General features: G+C 37.3%; 1 protein-coding gene across 6 annotated transcripts in view; it reads left to right on the plus strand.

Moving 5' to 3' along the window:
• Positions 1-2,625: 2,625 nt before the first annotated feature.
• LOC112669637 (disintegrin and metalloproteinase domain-containing protein 20-like) overlaps positions 2,626-26,874 on the plus strand; it is a 161,477-nt gene continuing 137,228 nt past the window's right edge. The window contains exons 1-2 of one of the 6 annotated variants that reach the window (XR_003142405.3): positions 2,626-2,693; positions 14,047-14,225. Coding sequence is in view for 2 of the 6 variants with exons in the window: in XM_049101288.1 (XP_048957245.1) it covers positions 6,384-8,654 (2,271 nt within the window). In the remaining 4 variants the exon portion in view is untranslated. Of the gene's footprint in view, positions 2,795-6,245; positions 8,844-14,046; positions 14,226-26,874 lie in introns of those variants that run through there. The other 5 variants (XM_049101288.1, XR_004818550.2, XR_003142404.3 and 2 more) reach the window with 5 other exon arrangements.

Here is a 26,874-nt window from a genome sequence, read left to right on the forward strand (position 1 = left end):
GATTTTGGCTCAGGTCATGATCTTGGGTTCATGGGATGGAGCCCCTCATCAGGGGTCCATCTTCAGCAGGGAGTCTGCTTAAGATTCTCTCTCTCTCTCTCTTCTTCTGTCCCTCCTCTCAGCTCTTTCTCCCTCTCTAGGATAAATAAATGAATCTTTTAAAAAAAAATAGAAATAAAAATAAACAAAAATTTTTATCTCGTTGTTACTCTAACAGATTTCAAATTTTCCAGAAGGCTAAAGTTTACGTTTTATTTCACATCTCAGAAAAATAGTGTTTTTCCAGTAGGAAGTATCTTTAATACTCTCTTGAGATTAAAAAGAAACCTCATTTTGTGGTCAACATACATAAGGGAGCATATAAAGTATCCTCATTAAATAAATACTTCAATGTCTACTTCATTTCACATAATTCTAGCAAGGTAAGAACAGACCTAGTAGTGTTTTAAAATCAAGAGTATGCAAAATATTTAAAAAATTCTAATTCATCCTTGGCCTACAGTTCTATTTTTATTTCTAATAAAAAGGCATCTAATACTTCAAGATCTCCAATATACTTGCTATAGGGAATTCTTGTTAAGAGATCCAAAATTTTGGCTTGGTACATATTCTGCCTTGGTATACCCTGATCTTGTCAGATACTTTCAGAAAACTAGTATATTTGCCCATAGCCATACATCCAACAGAAAAGGTTTTATGTCCAAGAGGGACATACATTCCCCACCAAATGCTCCTGTTTGTATGTATGAGAACCAAACATGTTAACTTTGATCTTACCTTGGCCCAAAGTTCCTAAACTATGATGTCATTATAATTTTTGTGCCTAAGAGCTAAATAAATGAATAAAATTTCAAATAAAAGGAATCAACAAACATATATTTTCATTGGCTAATATAATTCTCAACCTTTTTCTCATCAGTCAACACAAAATCCATAAACTGTCTTTGTTCATTCAAATCGATATAAATATTGGGTGGCTTATAAATAAATATATGTATATATTGCTCATAGTTCTGGAGGCTGGTAGTTAAGAGATCAGAGTGCTAGCATGGTTGAGTGAGGGCCCTCTTCCACGTTACATATTTCTTGTGTCCTCACACATGGCACAAGGGGCTAGAGAGCTCTATGAGATCTCCTTTACTAGAACATTAACTCCTTTACTAGAGCATTAATCTATTCATGCATCCTCCTGATCAATTTACCTCCCACCCCCATTTACTATATCAATACTTTTGGGGGTTAGGATTTCAATATATGCAAATTATATGCAAACGTGTATAAATAATGTCTCTTTTATGGTTGAGTAAAACTCGTATAAAGATGAAATACGTAATCTGCTACATTAAAAAAAAAAAGGCAATCAGTTAACTAGAGTTAACCAAACAAAACCTTTAGTCTTATTCTTCTAATTAGGGTGACTGCAGGCTGATAGGGATATCCTCCAGCAGGTTATTTCCAGAAATTTGTGGGCAGACTTCCTGGTAAAGTCCTGAATCCACAGCAGAAACTGTTCCTTTCATGACCCTTGCAATTATTATCTTTTCTTTCCTTTTTTTTGTCTGCTTCCAGTCATGAGGTACTTTCTCAGAAATCAGGATCTGCTGGAGAAAAACAGGTTTCTCCAGTTTCAACCCCCACAATTAGATTAATCTTACAGTCACTCACTGCTTTCCAACTACTCCTTGGGGAGGTCACCTCTTTCCACCATCTCTGTGAGAAACATCCCTGCTGCCACTTAAGAGGTCAATCTTATGCAGTGTCACCTGGGGAGGTGGGCAGCTCTAGTAGAGTTCCTCTCTGTCTACTGTTTTCAAACTCATTTTTATTCTGCTCCAATGGCATGCTGAAATCTCCACTATGGCAGGCTGAAAATCTATAAATTTTATCTCGCCTGCTGTTCAGGCAGCACTTGCCAGGTTTTTTTATCCTTGACCAAAGCAACTGGAGATGGGATAGATTTGTTAACTATCTTGAATTCATCCTTACTAAGGTCTTGTTTGTTTATTTTCTGATGCACAGATGAGCAAAGTTTCTCTTGGGTTCCTCCAAGAGCTGAAGTCCTCTTGTTTATGTATAGATATCTAATTTATTTTTTAAAAAGTTGGGGGAGGAGGGATAAATGAAGAATGCTTTATGCACCACATTGCTGACATCACCACCCACACTATATTTAATTTATCTCTCCTTTTAAATTTTGTTTTGCCTTTTCTCACTAACAGTACTCCCTAATAGATGAAGCACTTTTATCTGTAGATGTGAAATATCTGAATTATTCATTAATATAATTAAGAAAGCTACAGATGAATCCTGATGTTTGAATATTTGTAAAATGATTTAAATAGGGTCAAATTTCTTTCCGGAACTTAAAGTAATTCAAGTATTTCATAATATGGTTCAATGTTGAAAAAATTAACTTGGGCGTGGGCAATAGTATGAGCAAAAGTACTGAAGGTGAAGTGCTTCTACCGTATGCACGGAACACATAGGACAGGAACAAAAAAAATACAGTCATATTTATTCATGTTGAAGAATAATTAGAAATAAAGCTTGATGGAGATTATGGAGCCAGAGTAGAACTTTTATCCAGTTGCCATGGTCTTTAGAATTGGGAAAGATTTGTTGCTAAGCAGTTTAATCTAGAACACAATCAAATGGGAGATGAAAGGGAGGGGATTGTTACTACTCTTTATTAGGTAAGTTTCAGATAAGTCTTTGTCCATAAAGAGGTAGCACAAACTTTCTATGATAGGGCTATAGTTAGAAAAGATAGTGGGAATCATTCATTCTACTGCTGGTAAGTCTTCCAAGAATTTAGCTGTAAAGGAGAGAAGCATAGTATTTGTACATACATGAACACACACATGCAAACACATACACCACATGATTCTTTGCCAATTTTTTAATCTTAAGGAGGATCAGTGACCTAGATTATGTCTTATTCTGGCTTATTTTACTTGGTTGAATAAACAAAATTGTGTATTTAATAGGTTGTTACTCATAGTTTGGGAAAAACTGATAGGCTACAAATGGAAGTGAGAGGGTAAGTGGTAATTAGAGTAGATAGATTGATGGATTTGATGAATTTATAAAAGATAGTGTATGACCATCTACTTGGAAGTTTCTGTATTATTATAGCACTATACCCAATTATTAATGAAAATTTTATATTCTCTTAGGAAGAGTGTCTTGAATCATTGCATGAAATTATTTCATGAAACATGAAATAATGTTATGAGGACAAATACAGTCCATCTCAAATATTCTTGGAGTTTGTTTTCCTATTACCTGCTTGGAAGCTGAGGTCTTAGGAATAAATTCTGACAGATTTGTATTGATTAATTTCATCTTGCTAGCACTATGTCGTTCTTAAATAATTATACTCCACAATAATTACCAAGTATATATTAAGAAAAACAAAAAGCAAATTAGCATATTAGGATTTTACTCACAATTTAGAGATGTTGTCCTCAAAGATTTAACTTAGGGATCTTTCTTTTTGTGGTTTCTTGGCATTTTGTGAAATATATTTCTAGGACTAAAGGGGATTTAGTCCTAGAAAAATATCTAAGTACCTTAGGAATTTAGATATTATTAATGATGAAGATAATATTTAACCTGAAGTAAGTCTCCTGCCTGCTATCTGCAACAAGAAAGCAAAGACAAAATATCAAATCTTATATTAGACATACAAGAAATGTTGAATTATTGGTTTTAGTACCGTAACTATAATTCAGTAATTATTAATTACTTGTGCAAACAAAGACAAGAGATTTTCAGGTGAAAGTCCTATGTATTGATGAGGATATTTGGAAAACCAGAACGTTAAAAAACAATGTGGACAACAAAACTCAATTTTTTGAAAGCATAAATTGGTTGAAGTAAATATCTATACCTGACTTCATCCTTTAGGCTGAAGTATTAGGTTATCTCAACTAATTATGGTTTCCTCTTTTTACACATTAACTTCCTTATAGATACTCTGTGGTTTATTTTCCCAGCAGTTTTGAGATTTTTCTATGGGAGCAGCAAAAGCAGGAAAAAGGATTAACCTAGTTAGGGTTGAGGCTTTTAGATCATAGTGGTTGTATTGAAGGAGTCTAGAGCTAGGTTATAGGGATACAAAGTAAAATGAAGGGAACTTAAAAAGTGGGGAAAAATGAAAAGAAAGTATATTAAGAAAGGAATGTGGGATATCTGGGTGGCTCAGTGGGTGAGCATCTGCCTTCAGCTCAGGTTGTGATCCTGAGGTCCTGGTATAGTCTTGCACTGGGTTCCCTGCAGGGAGCCTGCTTCTCCCTCTGCCTGTGTCTCTTTCTCTCTCTGTGTCTCTCATGAATCAATAAATAAAATCTTAAAAAAAAAAAAAAGGAATTCAGTTTTGAATAAGAATAAGAGTTGTGGTTAATTTTAATATGTAAGAGTCAGGACACTGGAGGGTGATAATAAGGGTTAAGAGTAGGGTTATGGTTAGGGTTACAGTTAGAGTTTGATAATTAGATGCAGGTGATATTAAGATATAATGCTTAGCCATAGGCCAATGACTAAATGTTGTTGAAAATGAGTTGTAAAACTAAAATAAGTGAGGTGTATATGGGTTATCCACATGCACACTAAACCCAAAATGTGGGTAAAATTATTGGTGGATAATACTTTAATAATTTAGACACTCAGTTTCTTGAGGTTTATGTAGCATAAATTTGGGTATTGCTGTATGAGTAAGAAAGAAGCTAAATAGTGGTCTAATGAGATGGCTACCAGTTTAGTGGTTTGGAAGTGGCTTTGGTAATCAATGCAAATTGGGACCAGTCATTTGTTCTGTATGCCATATTAGGAATATTGAGAATGGAAATCTTCCTCTCTGCTCTGGCTTTGAATTGTTGACTGGTGTGTTTAGGTAAATGAAATAGGAATAAGAAACTTTCCATGAAAAGCTAGAGTAGAGGGATCTTTGCTTTTCATGAAAGGAAGATTCCATACATGACACAATGATTCTGCAGATAAGAGGTCAAGGAATGTAGAATCAAGATTTTTTAAAAAAGATTAAGCATAAATGGGTACAAGGACTAGGAGATGATAGGTCCTTAATTATGTATATTTTATTTTTATATTACCTCTATGGGAAGTAATATAAAATACTATAAATATAAATATAAAATTTTATATTACCTCTTACTGTGGGAGATGGTTTGATCAATTTATATTAGATCCCTCATAGCTGACTTCACTTTCCTAGTTATTCAATTGGAGCATGAGTTCTTGGTGTCATTACTTCAAACATTCATATTACTTTAATGATCTCTTAAAGATTGTGGCTATTCTGACTTGATAATAAAAATAAGCAATATATATATATATATATATATATATATATATATATAAGTACTGACTTTTTACAAATTTCTAATGCTTAGTTTGTCTCAACCACTGTGTCCAATTTTAAGAACAGTAATATCTCCAGACCACTAATATCACGACATATATGTTCATTTATATTTCCTGAATGTGTCGCACCATTGTTTTATTTCATTTTTTCATACAAAATATGTATATTTTTTTTAACTTATGAAATAAATACATTTCACTTCAAACTTAGGAACTAGTTATCTTGCAATCTTACAAATTTAGGCTTTGATGCCAATATTTTTTAGAACGATTGTCACTTTTGTCCTTGCAATTGTACAGGCTTAGATGAAAAGAAGAATGCAGGAAGGAGATAGGATAATTAATAATTTGTCACATGGAAGCACATATTAGAGACAATGAGAAAAAATAATATATGTGAATAATTTTTATATCTTCCCTAATGTATGTAACTAAATAATTTATCACTTGAAAGTGAAAGGAAGACCTATATAGCGGTATTCACACTCAGTCCATATGTATAAATTGAGACTGCTACATTAAAACATGATAGGTGTTCATGTTTCCATTAATAACCTTTTGTTTTACTAAATATACAGTGAAAATGTTGATGCCTATTCATATATTTATAGAACAGTATAATGAATCCAATTGTGTCCTTCATTTAGGTTCTGTAAGTGTCAACCTATGGCCAATTGCCTCAGTTTTGTATACCCAGTCTCACTCTGCCTTAAATTATTTAAGAGAAAATGCAATGCGGTGTACTGAGTCATGAGCCAAACACTAGCTCATTTTAACCCGTATCTTCTCTGCATCCTCCATCTAGACTTGCTTATATCTTCCACCTCTGTCTCTGTCCTTCTTTTAATTTTTTTTTCTTTTAGTGCTGCTGCTCTGATGGTGTGACTGCTAGAAGACAGATCTTTAAATATCAGCACTTGATTTATCAGCATACATCTCCAGCTCAGAGGGAGGAGAAAAAATAGTAATGCTTCCTAATCTGCTCTGGTTTGCTCTCACCAATGGCTGAATATGGTGGCTCTATAATGGCTGTGGGTGAGGTCCTGCTATGTGTGAGGATCGCTGTTCCCATTCTCTGGTTGAGGGTGTTTCTGCTTCTTTCTGGATGGTCCCATGTCGGGCACTTCTATCACCATGGTCCCCCAGAAGTGGTGATTCCTTTGAGGATAACAGACAGGAGCATTGTCAAGAAGCCTACAGGCTGGCTTTCTTACTGCCTGCATTTTGGTGGCCAGAGACACGTTTTCCATATAAAGGTCAAGAAGCTTTTGCTGTCCAAAAACTTCCCAGTGTTCACTTACACAGACCAGGGTGCTCTTCTTGAAGACCAGCCATTTATCAGGAAAGACTGCTATTATCATGGTCATGTAGAGGGGGATCCAGATTCCCTGGTTTCTCTGAGTACCTGTTTTGGGGGCTTTCAAGGAATATTACAGATAAATCACATTCTTTATGAAATTTTGCCCAAAAGGCTTTCTACCACATTCGAGCACCTGGTATATAAGATGTACAGCGAGGAGAAACAATTCCCACCTATGAGGTGTGGATTAACAGATGAAAAGATAGCACGACATGTGAAGTTTCAAGAGAGCAGTAATTCCACTTTGGTGCAAAGTGAATATGAAGGTCTGTGGATGCACAAGAGATATGTTGAAATGGCAGTGGTTGTAGACTACAATCGATATGCCTATCGTGAATATAATGTCACAACCGTGCAGCTGGAAGTGATTACTACTATGAACAATGTAAATACCTTCTACCAACCTCTAAATGTCGACGTGAGTTTAGTTGGAATGGAGGTCTGGAATGAAGGAAACCCTGTTGAAATAGAGAACATGGATGTACTTGTGGATTTATTTTGCGCCTGGAAGAAAAAAGGCTTCAATGCCCGTGTGCCCCATGATGCTGCCCATGTTTTTGTAAAAAGAAGATATGGTATTCTTGGCATATCTTATGTCGGATCAATATGTAACTATAATACTAACTGTGCAGTGGATGCTTTCACAAGTGATAATTTGGGTTTTTTTGCATTTGTTGTGTCACATGAGCTTGGCCATTCTCTGGGTATGTGGCATGATGAAGAAACGTGTAAATGTGCAGACAATGTGTGCATAATGTATGCAGAACAGTCTCAGGCAACTAAATTCAGCAACTGCAGTTATGCTCAATATTGGCACACTGCTGTAGGATCAAGATGTATCTTCCATCCACACACTCCAGAGAGAATCTTCAAGTATACGCGCTGTGGGAATGGTGTGGTTGAAGAAGGAGAAGAGTGTGACTGTGGCTCCTTAAATGTGTGTACAAAAGATCCATGTTGTCAGTTAGACTGTACTCTGAGTCCTGGAGCTACTTGTGCTTTTGGGCTTTGTTGCAAAGACTGCAAGTTCATGCCATCAGGTGATGTATGTAGAGAACAGGCTAATGAATGTGATCTTCCTGAGTGGTGTGATGGGACATCCTATCAGTGTCCAGAAGATGTGTACGTGCAAGATGGAGTCAAATGCACAGGTGGCGGCTACTGCTATGAAAAGAGATGCAATATCCGTGACGAACTCTGTAGCAGACTTTTTGGCCCAAATGCCAAGAGTGCAAGTCAGATTTGCTACAGTACAGTGAATATTCAGGGTGACCGTTTTGGTAACTGTGGTCTCAAGAACAATCAATTTATAAAATGTAATACCTCAGATACCCTGTGTGGGAGGGTGCAGTGTCAGGATGTGGCAAAAATCCCCACTCTGAGAGACCATTCTACTCTGCACTGGCTTCACTTCAATGACAGCATCTGCTGGGGTACAGATTTCCACTATGGGATGCCCTTGCCTGATCTTGGTGAAGTAAAAGATGGTACAGAGTGTGGTGAAGAACGTATCTGTGTTCAAAGGAAGTGTATCCCTTTGGCATATTTGAAAACTGATTGTTCACCCAAGACCTGCCATAGGAATGGGATCTGCAACAATAGACATCACTGCCATTGTAGCCATAAGTGGAAGCCCCCCAGCTGCCAGGTAAAAGGCAATGGAGGTAGTGTTGATAGCGGCCCACCCCCAATAAGAAACGGGACTGAAGTGCCACGGAAGGAACAGCAAAAGAAGACTTACCAGCTGCTATTTCAGTTGGTGCCTTCTTCAGTTTTATTATGTTGTTTGTTAATTTGGTTTTTTATGAGAAGGGAAAAAATGGAGAAGAAGGAAGAACAGAATGTTTCACCTGCACCCAATGAACAGCAGAATGAATCACCTGAACCTAATCAAGAAGTAAATGAAAACTAAAGAGTTATGATTCCCAAAAAGATACTCGATCCCCAATGAACTTGCCTATTAAGTTTTAGCACCCTGTCAGGAGAAAGGTTACAGCTTTCATCACAGATCACTGACAGAAAATCCCTGAGATTTTTTATCATTTGAGATCATAAATGCTAGCCGCTGAGCAATAACCAAAATATACTAATTCTCGGCACATTTATCTTTTCCATTATTTTAAGTAATCTTAGCACTTGATTTTATTTTATGGAATTATTCTGTGTCTCCTGAACAATGGCAGGACCAGCAGAGGGTGTGTTTTTGTCTTTAACTCACTGTCTGACAATTCCAAACACCCTTCCCCTTTGTAATCTGCTTTCATATGCAAAGAATAAGAGACCACAAGTCACATTTCTCCTTTGTGAGTCCTCCATTTATACCTATACCAATAGTGGAAATGAGAGGGAGACTGGACATGGGAAGTGTTTTGAATGTTGTTCATGATGGGGTTGCCTCACTGACTCTCACCTTGAAGAGGCAGTGCCTTATACTCTTTATGTTACCACATATAGATATGAATGTAGGTGTAGATAAGGACAGAATGGTATTATATATATGATCTACAGATATGCACTTGCATATGTTTATAAATGATCTATAGATATACATTTGCATATGTTTATAATATATACGCATATGGATTTTTTTCTTTTGGTAATTCCCAGAATCGACAGTACTGTTAGCCTCAGAGATACTGGCACAGCTATGTAATGTCTTACCCTTGGAGTTCTAGACACCCAGTGTCTGAATCCTCCACCAAATCCCGGAGGTTGAACACCATTTGCCAACCATTTCCCCAGTGGTCAGAGTCTTAGATCCATGGGACTCACTCCAAAAGTGTGGCTTCCAATAAGCACATTTCTTCCCTTTGATCTCAGTCTCCCATGCAATAGCTGCACTTCCTGTTAGGGAAGCACGGATGGCTCAGGGAGGCCCCCTTGCTTGCTGGTCTTGGGATAATGGAGAACACAGGAAGGAGTCTGACTTCAGAAGCTCTTGAATTTTCCACACCACTGCCTTTACCATCTTGGGGACATGTTTCATACTCTGGTAGAATTACTTCAAAATCTCAAAAGATAAGAAAATGATACTTGACATTCCACCCTTGGTAACTTCACTTGTGATATAAGATGCAGAAGATACTTACAATTCCAGGTAAGATATGTAAGTTTTAGCAGGCCATGTGTCCTCTGTAAGGAAAAATCCTGGAAAATCTCAATTTTATTTTAAACAATATTTTAGAGTGGGTGAACTAAAATGTTGGGCAAGGTAGAATAATTCTGAAAAGCACTTGACATTTTAGCCTCTGAGCCTCTGCTGACACCAGGTATGAGTTGAACCTTAGGCTTAGCCCAGGTGGAGGAACTCTGCTGAGTGAAAAAGAAATCTTCAATGACTTAGTTCCTACACAGGGTTAGATAGACTCTAAACATTAGACACTGAGGACCTCTTTCCCTATCAGATTTCCCCAAGTCACAACAGCTAAATCTGAGAGCTTTGTGGGATGCTGGTGAGATCCTTTATGAATTTCTCAAAGGCATTGATCCCCAACATCATGTTATATTTTGAACACAAGGCATAGTAAAGGGATGCTTATCTCAAGCTCATGCTCTCTTTCCCCATCATACATTTACCTGATTTTGTTGTTGCATGTGGCAAAAGATTGAGGGCTGGGCTGTGAACCTCTGGGTGACAGCCAACCACCCATAAGCTCTCAGACTGCTAAAACAGAGTCACCTAAACTCATAATTGAAAGCCCAGCAAGCCCATGACTAAACAACACAAGGAAAGGAGAATTAGCCCAAGATTTACTAAAAGCCACTCATCTCTGACTTGGCACAACCTATGATTAGATGTATGTAATCAGCTCCTCTGTCCATCTTCCTGACAGAGAAAAGAGAGAAAACTCCAGAGGGTCACCTAGAGCTACTATGGTTGTCTTATACACAACTCCTGCACATGGTAAAAATTACCACACATACTAAGAATCACAATTCATGACATATTACTAAAGCAAGAAAGAAAGGAAAGAAAAGGTGGGGGGGGGGGACTATACCTACGATGCAGATGGTGGAACAAGAGCACACAATAACACAACAGCAACTATGTGCATTTAAAATGAAAGAAAAAGGGCAGCCCGGGTGGCTCAGCGGTATGGCGCTGCCTTCAGCCCAGGGCATGATCCTGGAGACCTGGGATCGAGTCCCACATTGGGCTCCCTGCGTGGAGCCTGCTTCTCCCTCTGCCTGAATGCCTCTCTCTATGTGTGTCTCCCATGAATAAATAAAAAACTCTTTAAAAAATGAAATGAAAGAAAAATACACAGAATATAAGAACTAATGTAGAATAAACTAGTAAGTTGGAATCTATACACAAATTTCAATTGAATATTGTAGAATTAAAAAGTACAATACTTGATATGTGTGATAAGCTGATCCTCAGAGAGAGCACTTTGGTCGGTGTAAGTAAACAATGAGATGTTCCTGGACAGAAAAAATTTCTTGACCTTCATGTGGAGAATGTGCCTCTGGCCTCCAAAATGCAGGCTGTAAGAGACCCAGCTGGGAAGCTTCATGACAGTGCCTGCATCAAGGGAATCACATTTCTAGGGGATCATGGTGACAGGACTGCCCAACCTGTAATCATCCAGGAAGGAACTGACACACCTTTAGTCAGAGCATAGGAGGATGCTCTGTACCAGGGCCCTACCAACACTCATTACGGAGCCACCATATTCAGTCATTAATAAGAGCAACAGACGGCAGCTCAGGAAGCATCATTTTGTCTCCTTCCCCTGAGCTGGATGTGGTGCTGACTTTTAATCTGTCCTCTTGCTCAGCTATACCATTCCAGCAGCAGTGCTAAAAGAAAAAAAGAAAAAAAAAAACACAAGAGGAAGGACAGAGACAAGGATGAGGGTTATCAGTTGCAGGAGGAAGAGAAAAGTATGGACATGGGTTAAAATGGTGAGTGTTTGGCTCAAGATGTGAGTCAGTAAACTGCATTGCATAGCAAGGCAGAGTGAGACTGGGTGTTCAAAACTATAGCGATTTGCCTAGGTTGACACGTACAGAGCTTAGACAAAGGGCACAGATGCAACCATTATACTGTTTCCTAAATATATGAACATGTATAGACTTTTTTACAATATATAAAACAAAAAGAATGAAAAGGTGAATACCTATCATGTTTTTATGAAGAATTCTTGATGTACACATATGGGCATAGTATAAATATCTATACAACAGTCTCCTTTTCATTTTTCTTTTTAAGGGTTTTATTTATTAATGAGAGACAGAAAGAGAGAGAGAGGCAGAGACAGAGGCAGAGGGAGAAACAGGCTCCACGCAGGGCGCCTGATGTGGGACTTGATCTCAGGACCCTGAGCCAAAGGCAGATGCTCAACTGCTGAGCCACCCAGGCATCCCTCCTTTCTTCCTAATCAGAAGAACAATATTTTTAAAACCTCTAGCCATGTAAAATGGAAGGAAATCAAACTAGCTGGAAGAGTAACAGCTAGAGATCAGCATATACTGAAGGCAAACTAAAGTTCCTTCAGAAATGCAAAGGAAATCAATAATACTAGATAGAAGGAAGAAAGCTTTGAGGAAGGTAATATTGTCTTATGGTGGCAAGGCATCAAAGCCTGTACTTATTTTTAAGATTGCAAGGTAATCACTCTCTTGGGTTAGAGAGTAAAATGTATGGATTTCATAAATAAAAATACATATGCATATTTTGCTTGAAATATAGAACAAAAAATTGTCTAAATAACACAAATGTATTACCACATATTTGTGAAAAAGAAATCTGGTATCAGTACAATGCCTGGCTGGTAATAGTGATTTGTTGCTTTCTTCTTTAAATAAATACATAATGTGCACACATAGTGCTACACACTTGGGAAACATAAATGAGCATATCGTCAAGAAAATTTAATAATATGGAGCTCAAATCTAGACAGAGTGGATGGGGCAAAGATACACATTAGGAATTTGTAAAATTGAATTCAATATTTGATATATGAGATTTTTATTTTTATTTGTCTGGGGAAATACCCCATTGTCTTCATCCGATCATTAAGGTGAGATTGTTTAAAATAAAAACTGTTGGTGTAGTTGAAAAAACACAAGATAGTGAAGTTGGCTACAAGAGATGTAAAACAGACTGATCAAGTCCACATCCCATAATTGATAATATCTTGAATTATTCTCCTGTCATTTATGGAAACTTCCTTTTATAAAAAGCAACAACAATCATTTCTCTATTAAACTTCTCCATGGATAACTCCATGGTTATTCATGGTTAATTCTACTACACTAAACCTACCAGTTAATAGCTGAAGAACATGGAAAGATCAGCAGAGATTTCCCACTCAGAATACCCATAGGCTGTATTATCAGACATCTGGTTGTAGTTCACTCTGATTATCAAACCCACTTCCAACCCCTAAGATGACAGTAGCCATTCCATTAAACCACTATTTAGCTTATTTTCCTATTCACGCACCAACTACCAAACTAGTCTTATGTAAATTTCAAAGAATTGGATGTCTTATCTACTAATGTATTTCCACCAATAATTTTACTCACATCCCAGGTTTAGCGAACATATGGACAACTGAGATAACATCTGGTTTATTCTAGCTTTACAACTCATTTTCAACAATTGGCCTATGGCTAAATAGTGTATCTTGTTATCAAACCCTACCCACCCTCCTAACCCTAACCCTAATCTAACCCTAACCCTAACCATAACCTTAACTCATTTTCAACTTCCACTGTCCTCTTACATATTAAATAGTTAACCACAAGTCTCATTCTCATTCAAAACTTAATTCTCAAATTTCTGGGCAAAAATAACTTTTCATTCCATTTTTTCCCATGTTTTAAGTTCCTTTATTTTACCTCTTATCCCAATAGCCTGGCTCTAGATTCCATCAATACAACTAGAATGGGCTCAAGCCAAACTGGGTCAATTCTCTTTCCTGCTTTCTACACTCTTACAAAAAACTACCCAAACTGTAGGAAAATCAATATCTCTAGGGGAATGAACGCGTGAAAGGTGAAAAGTACAAACTGGTTAAGACAGCCTGACATTCCAACCTAAAGGATGAAATCAGGAACGAATATTTATTTATGCATCTAACAATTTGTTGTCCACTTTGTTTCTTAACTTTCTGATGTTTTTTAAATTTCCTCAATAACATGCAGGACCTTCAGCTGACAACCTATTGTCTTTGTTTTCACAAGCAGTTGTTACTAAATTTCAATAATGATAGTTTAAATTGTAAAACTAAGACTTTTTATTTATGGCACATTTAATAAGGATCTGATATTTTTATTTGTCTTTCTTGTTGAAGACAGTTGGTGAGAAACTTGTTTCAGGCTGAACATTGACCTCATCATTAAAGTGACCTAAATTCCTAGAGTGCTTAAAAACGTTTCTAGAACTAAAGGGAGAGATATTTCACAAGATGCCAAGAGCCCACAAGAAGATATAAGATCTCTAAATTAAATCTTTGAGGATACCTCTAAAATTGTGAGTAGAATCCTAATATACCCATTAGCTCTCCATTTCTCTCTTTATATATTTGATAACTATTATGGAGTATTGATTATAATAGAAAATAATTATTTGTAAATAATATAGTGTTAAGAGTGATCTTAATCAATTTAAATCAACCAGAATTAATTCCTAAGATGTCAGCTTGCAAAAATGTAAAAGGAAGACAAACTCCAAAAATATTTATATCAAACTGAATTTGTCCTCATAACATTATTTTATAGAATGACACAAAAGACATACCACCTGAGAGAGTATAACATTTTCTTTAATGTGGTAGAGTGCCATAATAGTATAGAAACTTCCAGTGGATCTCCATACATTGCCTTTTATAAATTCTTCTTTTCTTTCCCTAAAGATTAATAAAATTCATCAATCTAGCTGCCCTAATTACCACCTCCACTCTCACTTTCATTTAAACCTAATTCAGTTTTTCTCAAACAATGAGTAGCAACCCATTAGAAACATAGTTTAGTGGCTCTCAACTGAGTAAATAGACTGGAATCAGACATAATACAGGCCACAGATCCTCCTTAAGATTAAAAAATTGGCAAAGGAAAAAAAATTGGCAAAGGAATCATGTTGTGCTTGTATGTATGTATGTGTGTGTGTATTCATGTATGCACAAGTACTATTGCTTCTCTCTTTTATTGCTAAATTCTTGAATGACCTATCAGCAGTAGAATTAATGGTGCCCCTGGTCTTTTCACACTATAGTCCTGTCATAGATAATTTTACTACTGATCTCTATGAACAGAATTTTATTTTAAACTTTACATAACAAAGATTAGTAACAATCCCTTCCAGTTCATCTCTCATTTGTTCTAGATTTGTGTTCTAGATTTAACTGCTTAGCAACAAGACTTTCCCAATTCCAAAGACCACAGCAACTGGATAAAAGTTCTACTCTGCCTCCAACTTCTCTATCAAGCTTTATCTTAACTCTTCAATATGAATAAATGTGATTACATTTTTTTATCCCAATTTTATGAGCTCCCTGAACACAGTAGAACATTTTATCCTCAGTACTTCTGCCCTGTTCCCAAATTATTTTCTGAACACTAAACCACATTATGGAACACTTGTAATATATAGGTTCCAGAAAGAAGTTTTACCCTATTTAAACCATTTTATAAAGATACAGACATCAGTAATCATCTGCGACTTTCATTACAAGGTCAGTAAATAACTCAGAGACATTTCATATGTACAAATAAATATGCTCAACTATTAGGAAAGAACTGCATCAGCAAGAAAAGGGAAGGTAAAATTTAAAAGGAGAGAGAAGTGAATTAAATATACTGTGGATTTTGATGTCAGCACCTTGGTGATAAAAGACATTTTTCCTCCCTCACCCCTCTTTTTAAACAACTATTCAGACACCCATACATGAACAAGAGTGCCTTAGCATTGGGAGAGACCAGGGAGGACTCTTGCTCATTTGAGGCAAGGGCAAATAAACAATCAAGACTTTGGTGAGAGATGCAAAACCAAAGGAGTTGACAAACCTATCCCACTTCCATTTGCTTTGGCAAAGAGGGAAAACAAGCAAACCTGGAGAATACTGAACTGAGTAGAAATAAATAGGTGAGAAAAAAATTGATATAAGTTCAGCCTGCCAGACGGGAGATTCCAGCATGTCATTGGAGTGGGATAAGGACAAATTTGGTTGCAATGGACAATGATGAACTTGACTAGAGTCATGGCCCATCCTCAGGGTAATAATACTGCAGAGTAAGCTATCTGGCAGCGGCAGCAGAGATATTTTCTGCAGAGGTCCAAAGTCCATTTCTCCTATGGAGGAGGTGGAAAAAGTGTGTGGCTGCACAGCTAACCCACTTTTGGGAGTCTCCAGTGGAGAAACCTGTTTGTCTCCAGTAGCTCCCAAGTTTGTGAAGAAGAAGGGAAAAAAGCAGACAAGAATATCAAAGTTCATAAAAGAAACATGGTTCATGCTATGTTTTTAGGACTTCACAAGAAGTGTGAACAAAAGCCTCTGGGATTGCCCATGGGAAGATCTCCTTACCAACCTATAGGTATCTCCAAAACCCAGATTGCGGAACCCACACCTCTCCCCACTCTGTGGTGGGTATCTTGTATATGCTCCTGAGTGTGGCAGTGAGAGAAATGTAGATAATCAATGTGCTCTCAGAAAAATGGTTCACAGTTTGTGAGTGAAAGAGATCATAAACTGGAGCTGTGGCATCACCTTCTGAAAAACAAAATAGAAGTTTCTCAGCCAGTTAGATAAGTTACGAGATCAAGAGTGAAGGAAAAAAAAAAAAAAAAAAAGCTAATGAATTCTACCACAAGAGGGAATAAGAAGATGAAGCAGTTCTATCCATGACAAACCTAGGATCCCCAGGGAAGCGCACTAATGAACGATACCCCTATGAAGATAATCTTGTTCATAAGTTATCAAAAATAGCTGTACTGAAGAAACTCGGCAAACTGTAAGAAATCTCAGAAGGACAGTTCATTGAAATTAGGAAAAAGATAAGTGAACAGAATGAGTTCTTTACAAAAAAGACAAAACCCATTATAAAAAACCAAATGGAAATTCTGGAGCTGAAGAATTCAATGAATGGGTTGAAGCTTATAATTCAGAGTATCTATAGTGGATTAGAAAAGAGAGAAGAGAGAATAAATGACTTAGATAGGAATTTTGAAAGACACCCTGTTTGGCTATAGTGCATTTCTCAGTAGAAACCCTTCAGGCCAAGAGAGACAGAGGGGAATGGGTATTTAAAGTCCTAAAAAATAAAAATTGTCAACTAACTGTACTCTCTCAGTCAAAATTATCCCTCAGATTTGAATAAGAAATAAAAGACTTGTGAACTGAGGGCATTTATCACCACTAGACCTCCTATGCAAGGCATACTGAAAGTTCTTCAAGCTGAAATGTGAACATGCTAATCAATGAGATTAAAAAATACAAATATATGATACAGTGTTCAAGGCAAAAATATTTTGGTCAGGTATAGAAAACTCCAATTATGTCATAGGATGGTGTATTGACTACTTAACAATTGTGTAAGTGGTTAAAGGAAAAGTATTAAAATAATGATAGCTACTATAATTTATAACAAATTCATAACACAAAAAGAGGTAAACTATGATATCAAAAATAAAAAAGGAATAATAACAGGATGGTTGCTTTACATGCAAAGATAAGTTACTATCTTCATAAAATGGACTGCTTTATCTTTGAGATATTTTCTGTAATCCTCATGGTAACTGCAAAGCAAAAATCTAGAGTAGATTCAGGAAATGTTAAGAAAAAATGGGGAAACAGTACACCACTATGGAAAAACATTAATTTAAAAGGTAGGTGAGGGATCCCTGGGTGGTGCAGCGGTTTAGCGCCTGTCTTTGGCCCAGGGCGCGATCCTGGAGACCCGGGATCGAGTCCCACGTTGGGCTCCCGGTGCATGGAGCCTGCTTCTCCCTCTGCCTGTGCCTCTGCCTCTCTCTCTCTCTCTCTCTCTCTCTCTCTCTGTGACTATCATAAATACACAAAAAAATTAAAAAAAAATAAAAGGTAGGTGAAATAAGGAGGAAAAAAAAGAAACAATGAAATAGAAAACAAATAGAAAGCTATCAAGATGTTCATAGCGAACTTTTATGTATCAATAATCCCTTTAAGTTTAAATAGGTGGCATTCATCAATTAAAAAGGCACAGACTGACTGGATGGAATTAAAAATATAATCTCAATTATATGCTGCCTACAAGAGACTCATTTTAGTTTTAAAACATACATAGGCTCAAAGTGAAAAATGAAAGCTTTCCATGCAATTGGAAGCAAACAGAAAGTGGGAGTAGACAAACCTACATCAGACAAAACAGACAATAACTCGAGGCAAAAAGATCATTATATAATGATGTAGGAAAGATGTTAGGGTTCAAAGCTGAGGGTCAAGAACGAATCCTTGAGATGTCTTTAATGCTAAAAGGTGGTTCTATTAAAGCATCAGGACAGGACCTGTGGGCAGAAAGACCTGCACTGGGGTCATGAAGAGTGGCCCATTATATATTTTCAAGTTGGGAGGGAGTGAAGGAGAGTGTAAATCTCTGAAGAATTTTGGAAACAAGGTTTCCAGGATCCTGACGAGGCTAGCTACTGTTAGGAAAGATCATTTATTATTGTTTGGTAATAGCTCAGTCATGAAACCCTTCAGATGTACATAGGTGGGTCATATGCTTGGAGGATGATTGCCAACAGCTATCTTGGGGATGGGGTGGGAGGTAGAGGTTGAGATAAAGTTTCCAAAGGACTTCATATATTCAAAGTAAACTTATAGGGTCCTAGGGGTTGGGCCTAAGATTGCTTTTTACCCTTAGTAAAGTATTAACATCAAGGCAGCTAAGTTCCTAGAGGAATATCCCTCTGCCTGTTTTAAGGACTTGTCAAGGGGCTGTGAGTAGTAAGGAAATTTAATAATATTTCTTCTGCCTTTGGTTCCCACATCACATAATAATAAAGATGTTAATGTTATCAAGAAGACATAACAATTATAAATGAATATGCACTCAACATCCAAGTACCTAAATATGTTAAGGACATCCTAACAGACCTGTGGTCTTGGAGATGGGGAGAAAGAGAGAGAGGAGCACAGAAGGACACACAGGGAGAATGTTTCCTCAAAGCCATTAGCTTGGAGCAAGAGGGGCTGAATTTCCTGAGTTCTTGCAACCAGCAGAACTTAAAGCCTAATGTTTAAAGGTCAATGTGTGGTGTCTAAATGGGGTATCTCTCTATTAGATGGGGGGGGGGGTCCCAGATGTGGGGCAACAATTGGGTGAAAGCCAGTGGTTCTGGAGGTGAGAGCACTCAACTGAGGCAGAACAAAAGAGATAGAAGATAACTGAATACACTATGAGGAAGCAGAGGGTAGGACAGCAGAGGAGAGGCTTTCTGCAGAGAGGTAGTGTGTGGTGGTTGTTCTTAAAGGGGGAAGATAAAGAGGTATGACGACCTATGGAATCTTCCCTTTTTTGGTGTCTGTACCTAGTTGTAAGTAGCCCATTGGTCAGTTAGGATCTATGGATATCATGATGTGGGCTACCCACCCTACAGGTCTGGTGGTGTTAAGCCAAGTGGTTGTTGTGGACCTTTCCTGCATTCCATCACTCAAACCTCCTAAAAGTGGCTTCTACAAGTGTCTTGCCTGCAACAGAGCCCAGAGGACACAGCTCCCAGAGAGAAGGCAGGCAAACAACCAGGGAATAAAGGGCCTGGAAAGAGCATCTGAAGAATGCCTTTGGCACAGAGTAGGGAAATTATTCCCTGATCTCAGAAGGCATTCCTGGGAGGCAGTGTTCATGAAGATGCTTTTCCAGGAAAAGGGGAGCTGGCAGGTGTCTTTTCCCTTCCCCACCGCTCAGCATAAACACAGAGCCACCAGCAGGAGGCAGTGCAGTGCTGACACTGGTTGCCTAACTTGCTTGCACTGAGCCCCACCTCTGCGCTCTGATGAGCTTCTCCATCAAGCTTGCCTTCATCCTGGTGCTTTTCATATACTGATTGTGGCAGTAGTATCAGTAGTAGTGACAATAGCAAACAGTTATCGGGTGCTGACTACTGTACTGAGAAAGGCTCTTACCTCTCTTACAATCTCTGTTAAGTGGCTGAAAACACTGCTGTATACCTGTCTTAGATAATTAGCCCAGAATACCTGGCATCAGATTACTTTTTTTATCACACTATCAATTCTCCATAAAAAGTAGATTGGTTTTCTTTTTTAACCATAGCTGGGGGCATCACAATGCCAGATTTCAGGTTGTACTACAAAGCTGTGGTCATCAAGACAGTGTGGTACTGGCACAAAAACAGACACATAGATCAATGGAACAGAATAGAGAATCCAGAAGTGGACCCTCAACTTTATGGTCAACTAATATTCGATAAAGGAGGAAACACTATCCATTGGAAGAAAGACAGTCTCTTCAATAAATGGTGCTGGGAAAATTGGACATCCACATGCAGAAGAATGAAACTAGACCACTCTCTTTCACCATACACAAAGATAAACTCAAAATGGATGAAAGATCTAAATGTGAGACAAGATTCCATCAAAATCCTAGAGGAGAACACAGGCAACACCCTTTTTGAACTCGGCCACAGTAACTTCTTGCAAGATACATCCACAACGGCAAAAGAAACAAAAGCAAAAATGAACTATTGGGACTTCATCAAGATAAGAAGCTTTTGCACAACAAAGGATACAGTCAACAAAACTAAAAGACAAACTACAGAATGGGAGAAGATATTTTCAAACGACATATCAGATAAAGGGCTAGTTCCCAAGATCTATAAAGAACTTATTAAACTAAACACTAAAGAAACAAACAATCCAATAAGGAAATGGGCAAAAGACATGAAGAGAAATCTCACAGAGGAAGACATAGACATGGCCAACACGCACATGAGAAAATGCTCCACATCACTTGCCATCAGGGAAATACAAATCAAAACCACAATGAGATACCACCTCACACCAGTGAGAATGGGAAAAATTAACAAGGCAGGAAACCACAAATGTTGAGAGGATGCGGAGAAAAGGGAACCCTCCTGCACTGTTGGTGGGAATGTGAAATGGTGCAGCCACTCTGGAAAACTGTGTGGAGGTTCCTCAAAGAGTTAAAAATAGAGCTGCCCTACGACCCAGCAATTGCACTGTTGGGGATTTACCCCAAAGATACAGATGCAATGAAACGCAGGGACACCTGAACCTCGATGTTTATAGCAGCAATATCCACAATAGCCAAACTGTGGAAGAAGCCTCGGTGTCCATCGAAAGATGAATGGATAAAGAAGATGTGGTTTATGTATACAATGGAATATTACTCAGCCATTAGAAACGACAAATACCCACCATTCGCTTCAACGTGGATGAACTGGAGGGTATTACGCTGAGTGAAGTAAGTCAATCGGAGAAGGACAAACATTGTATGTTCTCATTCATTTGGGGAATATGAATTATAGTGAAAGGGAATATAAGGGAAGGGAGAAGAAATGTGTGGGAAATATCAGAAAGGGAGACAGAACATAAAGACTCCTAACTCTGGGAAATGAACTAGGGGTGGTGGAAGGGGAGGAGGACGGGGGTTGGGGGTGAATGGGTGACGGGCACTGAGGGGGGCACTTGACGGGATGAGCACTGGGTGTTATTCTGTATGTTGGTAAATTGAACACCAATAAAAAATAAATTTATTATAAAAAAAAGTTGATTGGTTTAATCAATTACTTAGTCGACTTCTTTGCAAATAAAAAAATTGCTAAAATTTATTTTTCCATATCTGTAACCAAATGCTTTACAAATCAGCAATGCCAAATGGCAGATTTATGTATCTTTCCCTGTTGGGTAAATTTATTTCCCCTTTTTTTCAACACACACACACACACACACACACACACACACAAATAATGTTTAAGCTATTTACTCTTTATCTTATCATTTTTTAAAGAGATTTATTCATTTATTTTAGAGAGAGGTCAAGAGAGCAAGCGGGAGTGGGGGAGGGACAGAGGGAGAGAATTTTCAAGCCGACTCCCCACTGAGCACTGGAATTGATCCCACAGCCCTCAAGATCATGACCTGAGTCAAAACCAAGAACCAGATGCCCAATCGACTGAGCCACCCAGGTTCCCTTAAGCTGTTTAGTCTTTAGATCAATTACAAGGACTTCATATATAAATTAATTTTGTACTAATGTGAAACTTAATTGCACTATCAAGACAGGGAAGACTATCTTTCTCAAATCTTCTAAACAACTCAACAGAAAGTACTTTCTTCACAATTTTATTTCATTTGTGTTGTGAATATCCTTAAAAGATACATGCTAATGAACATTTATTGAGTAACCACTCTGTAGTGAACATAAGTCTAAGCAATATTTCAATACAAGTAATGGTCTATTACTTCAAAGCTTTCTGTTACTTTCACCTGGGTATCTTAGACTATGATTTTTATCTATTTAACTATTGAACTGCATCCAGTTGGATATAATACCCCACAGGTTTTCATGCCTAACGTGATTCCTACTTCTGTTTTCAGATATTTGGCATTCAGAATCTGTAAAGCTTAACACTTTAGAGATTTTCAGCTATAAATAATTGTTGCAACAGTTTCTATCTAGAAACAAAATACAAAGCATCAGTAATCAGACCTTTCTCTTTGTTCTCTGCTCTATCTAATAGGAAAAAGAAATGACTGTACTAAGGATTCAGGCAGCCCATTATTACTTAGTGGGTGGAGAGCTATTTTGGTTGACCAGGAGATGTCTTTATTCACAATTTTTAAGAATGATTTTTCAGATTTTCCCAGCCATTTTGTACCATTATATATGTATGTAGTATATATGCACATATATAATGCTATATATATATTAAGCACATATATAAAATGCTATATATATATTATGCGCATATATATACACACACACATACATATGTGCAACCCCTTGCATACTTATTTTGGCTTTCATGCCCAATGCAAAATCACTTGGAAGTTTTACTGGGCACTCCTATCTTTCTTCATTGTCTGGCCAAAGAAGTAAAAATATAAAAATCTTATCCAAAGAAGCCTTTGAATTTCTTTTTCTCTTGTTGATAAATTAACTTGATTCAGAACTTCCCTTCTTTGCTTTTTTTGTCATTCCGTAGTAAGGATGCTAAGATAGTGAGGCCATCTCACAAATAAGAAATCCAAAGACCATAAGAGTAGAAAACCTTTGTAACCACTATTTATTTCAAAGGTACCCACAATCAGCAACATCCTAGGAGAAACTCTTCAGCACAGTAAAAAGAAGTCTAGTTGTTTTGCAATGCACATATTACTGTTTTGTCTACAGCTCTCAATTTCCTTTACCTCTGACTGTACACCTGGACCATGCTTGTACTCATTGTTCTGCATCTTTCCCCTTACCCCAAACTATCATAACCTGATGGAACAATTCCAAGTTAGCAGGATGTTTACACTCTGAGAAATATATAAATTATAAAATTTATTCTTCAGTTTGTCCAGTGGCTTACAGAGTCACCCTGGAATTATGATCATGAGTCTTTAATATCAGTTGTTTGGGTTTTATCCTCTTCCTTCCAAGATCTGGCCCATTTCCCTTTTGTGTCCACAGTGCTAGGATTCTTTCATTTTATTATTATTATTAGCAAAATTAGAGAATCTCTGTATAACAAAAGGGTCTTCTTATGATTAGGAAATGTAAGGGACCCACTTGAGGCAGAGAATGAAATAAATGGATCTGCAATGAAAGCCAAAACTATCATTGTTGTACTCCCCAAAGATGGCTACAGCAATATACTTCCCAAGTCTTCAATCAATAGTATATCAACGCTCCTCCATGAAGACACATGGCCTTGAATATTAGCTGGCATTAGTAATTGGCTTCTATGAGCAATCTGAACTAACTTCCTAGTCTAAAGAATACAAGGTGATACAGTTTCTTCCTGGTTTATATCCCTGAGCATACGGACCATGAGAGCCCAGTGCTGACATCCCTGACATTGTTTTGTTAAAAAAAATCACATGTAAGGCCATGTAGATATGATGAAACTTAAAGAGTCAGACTGATCTAGCCATCAGCTTTTTGAGTCTCTCAGTTCAAAGGCCAGAAATAAAATGTAGCATCTTCAGATTATTCACTTCTTACTCTGGAAGCTGGTCACCTGGTAAAAGGTAGAAAAACTATCTTCACCAAGTGATACTGAGATACAGATTCATGCGCAAAATAAATATTGATATTTTAAGTCACTCAGCCCCAAGAGTTTTATTTTCTTTTTTAATGTAGTAAAAAATAACTTAAAAAGTGGAAAAAAATATAGAAACAAGAAACAATCTAGGGCAATAGTCACCAAACACTGTAAAATGTTGTCCTAATTAAGGGAGAATGCTATGAGTGAACATTTTTAAGACATAAAGTGATGTCAGAAAGGTGGATATACTCTAAGGAACCAAACCAATATCCTATTATTTGAAATAGGGCATAGGGCATATGTGGAGAACAGAGTAGTGAAAGCACTACTCAAAGTTATTGTAAGCATCAGAGTTAAAGAAAAAAATGCATATGTGTATCATATTAGCCAACAGATTTATATACACCATTAAATATATGTTGTATATAATATATAAAACATTGGTTTAGTGTAGAAAAATAGAACAGATGCAGGCAGGTTCAAGTCTTCAGCCTCTATTTGCAATGGTCAAAAATAAGTCACCAGATGCGGAAACTTTATGTTGTTTTGTTGCTAATAGACTGATGTCCTCTTGAGCAGGAGTAAGGTTATAGACTCAGGAGTAGGGGGATCACTGGGTGGCTCAGCAGTTTAGCGTCTGCCTTTGGCCCAGGTGTGATCATGGATCGAGGCCCATATCAGGCTCCTTGCATGGAGCCTGCTTCTCCTTCTGCCTGTGTCTCTGCCTCTCTCTCTCTCTCTCTCTCTCTCTCTCGTGTGTGTGTGTGTGTGTGTGTGTGTGTGTGTGTCTATCATGAATAAATAAAATTGTAAAAAAAAAAAAAGACTCAGGAGTATTGATAAGAAGGTAACAACAAATAGTGATAAAATCACAATTGTCTGATGTCCTGGCTCACATCCCTGCCCCCTTCCTTACATAATGCTTAGGCAAAAGCTTAAGAATTTATGATAACCAGAAATTATAGATCCTACTCACATATGGAATGAGAAGGAATTGTGCCTTTGAGAAAAAGAGAAAATTTGAAAAGATATTTCTTTGGAATATGAAGCAAATCTAAGAAAACATAGTTTTTCTTAATGAACTGATAAAAATACAAATAAATAAGAAAAAAGAAAAGCTAGCTAATATAGCACTGAAAAGAAAAAAAAACATTGTGGATAGGAAGCTATAAAAAGGGCACAAGAAAAAGGCACAAGATGTTAAAACAGCTATATGAAAGATATATTTGAGAAAACCAATCCATATAAAATTGAAAGAGCCAATACATAGAGAGGTTAGAGGCAGAGAGACACCTGTTGGAGTCAGAATAAAGATTGCATTTTTGTGTATTACCAACTCTAGATAAATACAGCTCCCAGAATCATCATACTCAAATCTGTGACTAGAAAAAGGTACAATCATTTTGAGTTGAGTCTCATCAGATGCATCACTAAAATGAGGATGGCCATCAGTGCCATCCTGCAAATGCATTGCCTACTGGAGTCTATACACTGTTTGTTCTGTGAGATTACCACAGACATTTTTTTTTCTCTCCTTAGTCTTGAAAAAAAGGGGATTAGTTAGCAACATGTTCCTTGAATTAGAAATACACTGGTGTAGAATCAGGAAAAAAAATATCAAAATGAGCCAGCAGAATTAGGCAGAAAGGATCAGAGAGATTTAAATTTATACACGTATCACAGATTATCTGGGCAACTGATACATAAAATGAAATGAAAATAGTCTTGCACTGAAGTCTGTCCACTGTCAAAATATTTAACAGAATAGCTGTACATTAATTAATTGATCACAGTCCAGCAATGTGGACCTTAGGTTTTCAAGAAAAAGAATATTGGCCTACCTTATTTATTACACTTCATCTTACTGTGCTTTGCAGATGCTTGGGGTTTTTTGCAAATTGAAACCTTGTGGTTACCCTGAACCAAGCAAGTGTATTGGCACTATTTTTCCAGGTTTTGTTCACTTAGTGTCTCTGTGTCACATTTTGGCAATTCTCACAATATTTCACATTTTTAAGTTTTCTAAAGATTTATTTATTTATTTATTTATTTATTTATTTATTTATTTATTTGGGGGAGAGGGGCAGAGAGAGAGAAAGAAAAAAAAAAAACAACAACAAATAGACTCCATGTTGAGTGCAGAGCTCAACACAGGCTTGATCTTATAACCTTGAGATCACTACCTTAGCTGGAGATGCTTAAGTAGAATCAGATGCTTAATGAACTGCACCGCCCAGGCACGTGAAATTTTTTCATTATTACATTTGTCATGATGATCTGTGATCAGCAATTTTTGATGTTAGTTTTACTTTTTTATATATTTTTAAAGATTTTATTTATTTGTTCATGAGAGACACAGAGAGAGGCAGAGACAAGGCAGAGGGAGAAGCAGGCTCCATGCGAGCCTGACATGGGACTCGGTCCCAGGACTCTAGGATCACACCCTGAGCCTAAGGCAGGCACTCAACCACTGAACCACCCAGGCATCCCTGATATTATTTTTATAATAGTTTTGAGGCACCATGAACCACATCCATATAAGATGGCAAACTTAAATCAACAAAAGTTGTGTGTGTTCTGACTGCTGCACAGTGATGGAGCCTTCCTCCATCTATCTCCCTCTCCTTGGGCTTCCCTATTTACCAAGACAAAAAAATAAAATAAAATTAGTACAATTCTTCACCCTATAAAGGCCGATAAGTGTGCAAGTGAGAGTCACACATCTCTCACTTAAAATCAAAAGCTAGAAATAATTAGGCTTAGTAAGAAAGGAATGTTGAAAGTTGAGATAGCCCAAAAGCTGGGTTTCATGTGCCAAACAGCTAACCAAGTTGTGAATGCAAAGGAAAAGCTCCTGAAGGAAATTAAAGTACTACTCCATTGAACACACAAATGATAAGAGAGCAAAGCA

This window comes from Canis lupus, chromosome 25 (assembly GCF_003254725.2).
Source record: "Canis lupus dingo isolate Sandy chromosome 25, ASM325472v2, whole genome shotgun sequence".
In the NCBI taxonomy this organism is placed as follows: Eukaryota; Metazoa; Chordata; class Mammalia; order Carnivora; family Canidae; genus Canis; species Canis lupus.